The sequence below is a fragment of the Mytilus galloprovincialis genome, chromosome 8 (genome assembly GCF_965363235.1).
Source record: "Mytilus galloprovincialis chromosome 8, xbMytGall1.hap1.1, whole genome shotgun sequence".
NCBI classification, from domain to species: domain Eukaryota; kingdom Metazoa; phylum Mollusca; class Bivalvia; order Mytilida; family Mytilidae; genus Mytilus; species Mytilus galloprovincialis.
Window position 1 is genome coordinate 46995873 of NC_134845.1, and position 7461 is coordinate 47003333.

A 7461-nucleotide genomic window follows, 5' to 3' on the forward strand; every position below is an offset into this window, starting at 1 on the left:
GATCTGTTAAGCTAGGTTCACACTGCCGATCAGATCAACTCGATCAAGCCCGATCAAGGTAAATACGTGATCGGGAGACTGGTCTGACTCAATCGAAAAGAATGTTCGGGATATATAAAAAAAAAGAAGATGTGGTATGATTGCCAATGAGACAACTATCCACAAAAGACCAGAACGACACAGACATTAACCACAATAGGTCATCGTACGGCCTTCAACAATGAGCAAAGTCCATACCGCATAGTAAGCTATAAAAGGCCCCGATAAGACAATGTAAAACAATTCAAACGAGAAAACTAACGGCCTTATTTATGTAAAAAAATGAACGAAAAACAAATATGTAATACATAAATAAACGACAACCACTGAATTATAGTCTACCTTGCTCTTCATCGATCTGATTTTCTACCCGAGAGTTTTTGACATGTCAAAAACATTCGAATAAGGATCGAGAAGCAAGTCACTCGAGAAGAGATCGAGAATTCGTCGAGTAGCGGTCGAATTGATCGGGAAAGGATCGTGTAGAGATCGGGTTTGATCGGAATACAAAAAATTTACCGATCAGTATTCGATCATTTCGACCTTTTCTCGACTGAGGTCCGATCATTTCCTGATTAACTCGACCAATGCCCGATCGCTTCCAGATCACTGCGACTTGTATATTTATTTTATCCAAGACCAACTCGACCAATACCTGATCCCTTCGCGACCACATTCGACCACTCTTCGATTCTCTAAAAGTGTGTGCAGATCGGATTAAGTCTCATAACTCTACTTCCACAAAAATATGTTGGCAACATTATTTTTAAATGTACAAAAATTCCTCCAATAACAGTACGTGTCTTTACTTTTGCACGGAGAGGTAAAATCTTAAAAGAGAGGCAAAAGACACCAAAGGAACAATCAAACTCAAAGGTCTAAAACAAACTGACACAGCCATAGTGAAAAACGATAACCGACGAGAAGACAAACAGCAGTCCAGATAACATAGAAAACATAAAACTTAGCAACACGTAACCCAACAAAACCTGGGATGATCTCAGATGTTCCGGAAGGGAAGAAAATCCTGCAATTTTGGCACCGGCAGATTTTTCAAATATTAAAGTAATTGTGCAATAATATTCTAATTAGACTGTTGATGACTAAGTATCTTTCAAAGTTAGTTTATAAGAACATCAAGATTATATTTTACCTGTTTTTTAGGCTATTATCTGTTTTGTCTTTCCGTATTTTCCGTTTGTCAAGAAATGTTTGTAGCATAAAAAAAGAAAATGTGGTACAACTGCCAATGAAACAGTTCTTCACAGAACACCAACTGACACCGAAATTATCATTATCTTACCTCCTATACATTTCCAGGAATAAGATTGGTTAAAAGCGTCCGCGTGCAAACCGTGTATATTTGATATTAGGTTAGTAGGGAGGCGGGGTTTATCTCATACACGGTTAGTAGTGGAGTTACGTCCCTTTATATTCCATATTAGGTAAGAAGGGGCGGGGCTTATTTCATACACGGTTAGTAATGATGTTATGTCCCTTTATAAAAACAAAACGGTACTGAGAAAAAAACTTAAAAGTTCCAACAGACGAAGAAATTGATGATTAAGATTGAAATAAATTCATAAAACACATTTAAACCTTACAAGTCGTTATTGTTGGCATCTGTTTTTGTAGGATCAATGGAAGTATGTTCTTAATGCTAACAGTATTGAAGACTTGCTCATTTTGAGAATCACTAGTCTTAATTTCACAAGTTAAGATAGTCGGTAAGATAAATTCGTTATATAGTGTGCTAGTGACGTAATACGGTATATATGGGGTCAGTAAATTCCATATGGGGATTCTAGCTTCGCTCTCACCCCATATGGAATTTACTGAGCCCATATATACCGTATTAGGTCACTAGCACACTATGTAACTAATAATACCAATTATAGGTCACCTTACAGTCAATTTTTTTTTCATTCGAACTTTTTGGCGTAATTTCACACAAAAAGGAGACGAAAGACAAATATTTTTGAATTGGTGCGAATTTCTTTTTAACAGTAACGATACAAACTGTTCAGCGAACTAGTTTTGATCATTTGTTTCTAACATACATTTGCAAGTTTGCATAAATTTTGACTATTTATACACTCGCTGCAAATGCGCCTACAGTTTGTCGTTCGTCGTTTGTTAGTTCAAACGATGCATTTCTTTCTAACTTTAACATTAACATCACATAAATTATGTAAACGTGTTCTTGCTTGTCATAACTCAAAACATTGTCTAAAATTACTAAAACTTTCAATCCTCTCTAACCAAACGATGCATTTGTTTCTACTTCTGTAACGTTTAACAAACCATAACAATCGGCACACAACGTTTACCAAACTTTGGTTAGAAAGAAATGCACTCTTGATCTCTTGATAGATATGTGTAAAGTTGTAAACAGTTTCAGAAAAGGTATAACTCCAGGGGATTGAAATTCTACTTTGGGTCAAATGTTTGGGCTATATGTGACATCTTTGCCCTCTTTTTTGGCAAATACATACAGGTTGTTGGCAAGGTTGTTGCCATACAGCAAAAATAAAATAAATAGCTTTAACCATTCAACTACTGGATATCAAATCTATGAAAAATACTGATTACATAATTATGCACATATCTTTGACAAACAGTACGCTTTATTTGTAAGAAAGCAAGGAAATGGGGATGGTAAAGTATATTAAATTCTCCCTCGCCCTGCTCGTCCGAATTTAAAGTATTTAATCTCTAAATTCAATAGGCTATACACAAAATAAACACAGATATAGGATTAGTTGCTCGCAGTAACATATCATTTTCTTTTGCGATACAATATTTTATTTTACTTTCTTGTACATATTTCTTCGATTCAAACCACTGACATATAAATCCATGACATATAACATTGTTTCTCATTCGCATCTTTTCTTTTTCCTCGGTTAATACCTCCAACGCCTGTACGTATGTAATAAACATAGCAGCAACTGTCAATATACCAATGTGACCAACTTCAATACGACGCAACTGCGAGCACCTTCGATAATATTACATTTAAATGCCAAACTTTATATAGTACCATTAAATCCCACCCGTAGAAACCGCCAAAACTTTCCTCGTGCATTATACACCCGACATCAAACTCTATAAATAGTACATACTGTTGCAGAACTAGTTAGGCCATGGTTTTTTAATTTGTTGGTTTACGGATTTTTCATCTGAAAAGGTCGGGTCGGTCGGTCGGAAAAAGAAAAAAAAAAAGCCCCAAAAATTACTGATTTTTAAGGTAAATGACTAAATTGTTTATAGTACCCTTTTGATATAATTATTAAATGATTTCTGTATACCACTATCATGGGATACCCCCAAAAAAAATCAAACAATGTTTCAAAACAATATTTTAATATTGTCAAATGTAAATGTCTTTTTAATGCAATGTCAACATCTTTATTAATGCAATGTCAATGTTTTTACACTTCTTGTGTATTTCAAAAGACTGTTTTTGAAATAAAATTGTTTGTCTATCTCTTTTTCTTGTTTGTTTTTAGTGCATTCCTCACTGCTGGTCTCTTTCCACCCTGGAAGCATGTGTCGCATATAGGTCGAACGATTCCATATTCTTGTTTAAGGTTCTGTATTTCTTGGTTTGTGATCACCTCAGTATCACCACAGAAGAAACAAACTGGTGTATTCAATCCACTTACATCTGAATAATAGGTAGTTTCCATTTCACTGTTACACGATTGACCTTCTCTGACATAAACAGTCTCTTTCATGACTCCATCTGGAAATAATGGGGCCCCACAAGTAAATATGAACTCTTCTTGTACCCGCTCTATTAATCTCATCTGGTCTATAGTTAGACGCTTGCCAGAGTACACTACTCTCCTCTTCCCACATTCTCTGCAAATAATAAATGATCTTGCTCTTGCTGCTACAAAACCTCCTTTGTGACCAAGATCTGCTGATGTAGGGACGTTTTTGCTGACTAAGCTGGGTCTTCCAGAATCATCTGTTTCTTCTCCATAGACATCATCAAAAGACTTGTATTCATCACTATCTTTCTGAACTGGGACAGGATCTGGCAGCCAGTGTAGATTATCAAACAACTCTTGGGATAGACGAGGGGGATTTATTGTGCAATAGGCACAGTTTCCACACTTCTTTATTTGGTATGTGTATTGTCTTTCTCTGGTGTGCAAATCTATAAAATTCTTCAGACATTTAAACTTTTCTATATCCTTTTTCGTCTTCAGTTTTTCAATTGAGAGGCCTTCATCCAGGTGGTCAAGAATACTCAGCAAATGACCAATGTCTTCTATATCATCAATATTTGCACTTTCGTGCATGTTTACATTCCTGTCCTTCCACTTCAGTCTACTGAATCTGTCATCAAGTTTTGATATAACATGTTTTGTTGACTGTAATAGTGCAGTTTTGAAATCTGGTTCTTTCTCGCCTATGTTCCTAACTTTGGTCATTGAGCCGTTTCTCTTCATCTTTCTTTCATAGTCTTCTATCATGTCTGGTCTCTCCAGGGCTACATTTTGCAAAGCGAGATTCAGCAAACTCATTATTCTCTCTGCTGGATTGGCATAGCTAGCCATTGGTGCTGTTCGTGCTGTGACCAGCATGTCCAAGTCTAAAGAAATAAATATCAATATACAGGCTAATTGCACTGACCAAAATGTAGACCTGTGATCTGGACCGCCATCTGTGTACATAAAGAGTAATGGTACATCAAGATTAAGGTCCCCTGTCAGAGTACGAAGTATGTCAACTCATTCAACAGCATGACGTATAGCTGTTGAAGGCTGAAAGATTTTATCTTTTAAAGTTACAAATACTTGCCCCTCGTAGAAACTGTCCCGTCTGTTATCAGGAATATCAACAGAAAAAAGCAAACAGATGGAACAATTCCACACACATGAAAATCATGATCGAGTGCAACTAATGATCCACCCCCAAGTGTCAAAGATCTGTTGTGAGGTCTCACTCCAGTAGATAATGGCTGAGAAGGTTCTCCAACTGGGACAATGGCCTTATCATCTAAGGAAATAAATCTTGCATGTGTTTTCCATCTAACAACCATTTCTTTAAATAAACTGTACTGATGTGCCGCAAAGCGTTTGTCTTCATGTTGGCCATGCAAAAGTCTTTGTTGTACTGCAAATTTGACTTTAAACCTCCCAGTATAATTTGCTGCATTGTTGTGAGTTGGACTTGGTGGCCAAAAATTGTACCTTATTGTAGACAAACTTGGAATGCGGGCTTCGTTTGTCAAGCGTGGTGCTATCTGGTTACGTAAATCAGATAGTGATATAGCACAAGGCATGTACTCATGGTCAGCTCCGCGTCTTTCATGTACAACTGTCTTTTCATTCAGAAAGGATTCCAGCTCTTTCCAAAACGGCTCCAAATCTTCACATTTTGGATTACCATTATTTTTTCTTAGATCATATAAAAGGTCTGGATCGTCAGCATCCATTATACTTTCTATGACTCTGATGTCGACATTCTCTTGTATAAAGGAAGATTCTGGGGCTGTATCATCATTTGTCAAGAATCTGTACATCTCCCGTAAAATAGCTGGTTTAAGTCCTGTTCTGGTGTACCTGTCAATAAATGTTTTCCTTACCTGTCTTGAAGAATAAATAGGAATTTCTTTTCTGAGTTTTTCAACTGCAGATAACTGTTTCATATCATTTCTAAGATTTTCATCTTCGGGTATCCGCCAAAGAAAATTCAGATTACCCATATAGTTTCCATGTTGATAGGTGTAAATTGAAACAGGAAAGGTCAACTTCATGTCTGTTAGCCACTTCCTTCTATCATACCTGTCTTCTGGCTCTAAATCAAACATACTAACTGGTTCATAGACTTCTATCTCTTTCAGTTTTTCTTCCACTTTCTTATACTGATCTTTTGACTGATAATTAGGACTGCTGTATATAGTACGGATGGCACTTTTATCTGTAAGGGATCTGACTGTGGTCTCTGATTGATGATGTGAAGCTGTTCTTTGCTTCTGATCCTCTAAAAATCTGTAGTACTTCATCAAAGATTCTATCATTTCTGTCCAGCTCTTTTTTAACTCAGACATCTGACTGTTTAGAAACCATGGATACATAAGAACATCTGACATTATATCAATGTGTTCTTTAAGACATGCGGACGTCATAACAGGTGTCTTCTTCTTCTGTGATCTCCAATCATAGCATCCTTTCAGATCACTGAATATTTTTGGGATGTGTATGCCTCTACCTAACAGTTTGTCATGGAAGGGATCAATATACCATAGGGTATCAGTGAGTGTAGAAACAACTCTTTTTCCAACTGTTTCTACTTGTACAGGTGTAAATCCATACTTCTTCTCAAACATCAACTTTAGAACATCATTGTAAAGTCTGTCCTTTGCATTGACTGGCTTCCTGTAAGAAGAAAATGTCGACCTACGTGTACTTTGTGTGTTTATTTAAAATAATATATAAATCCTTGATGCTCCACAGAGTCTGGAAGTTGTCACTGAAATAAATTTTATATACAGGAAGACATGCAGAATATGGGGTGTTAATATCCAAAAATGAAACAAACAGATGACCTCTATAAATTAATAGCTTAATAAATCACTTAAATACAAGTGGACAATGGCAATATAAAAATTACAAAATGTGGGTGTAGCAATGGTACTATTGCTCAAAGAACAAAGGAATATATGTCACAGTACATTCTTCAACAATGGTTAAAATTTATAACACATTGAAAATATCGAGGCTAAAACAGATCAAATATAGCAACTTGTAAAAAAATTTAAAGCTTATTTCCTAATGCATGTAGAATGAAACTTTGGTTAGCTTGCTTGCTTTATTTGTATATTGAAAATCATTGGGATAACACCCAATTAAATTCAAATATGATATATATACAGGTTTAACTATGCCTATATATATATTATTTAAAGATGTGAATCTTATTTACAAAGCTTGTATAAACAATTATACAAACAAAGCAAGCAAGCCAACCAAAGTTTTGCTTTACATGCAGTAGGAAATTAGCTGTAAGAAAAACATATGTTTGACAGACAGAAACATTTAACAAACAAAAAAATCAAGTGAGTACGAAAATCAACCACTGAGCTTGGACCAGGCACTTACTTATTCCTTGATAAATTCTTAATTTTCATAGACTAGCTAAAAGATCTGAGCTTGATATAATAAAAATAATCAAACACTTGCTTTCATTATTTCATAATTGGCCAACTTTAAATTGTATAATTTTTGTTGTTGGGTTGCTGTTTATTGACGTATACCCCCATTTTCCATCATACATAATATTATAATTTGTTGATGGTTGGTTTATATGTCTAGCCTTCTAAATATCAATTATTCCTATAATCAGACTACATTTTATTTCATGCAGGTCTACATTTGAACATGTAAATCTTTTATCAATGACCGT

At 35.5% G+C, this 7461-nt stretch overlaps 1 protein-coding gene across 1 annotated transcript; it reads right to left on the reverse strand.

Moving 5' to 3' along the window:
- Positions 1-3524: 3524 nt before the first annotated feature.
- Positions 3525-4763, reverse strand: LOC143043039 (uncharacterized). Its single transcript, XM_076215537.1, has one exon. It carries the CDS (start codon positions 4725-4727, stop codon positions 3525-3527), a length of 1203 nt encoding a protein of 400 aa, XP_076071652.1. The 5' UTR covers positions 4728-4763.
- Between the last annotated feature and the right edge of the window lie 2698 nt (positions 4764-7461).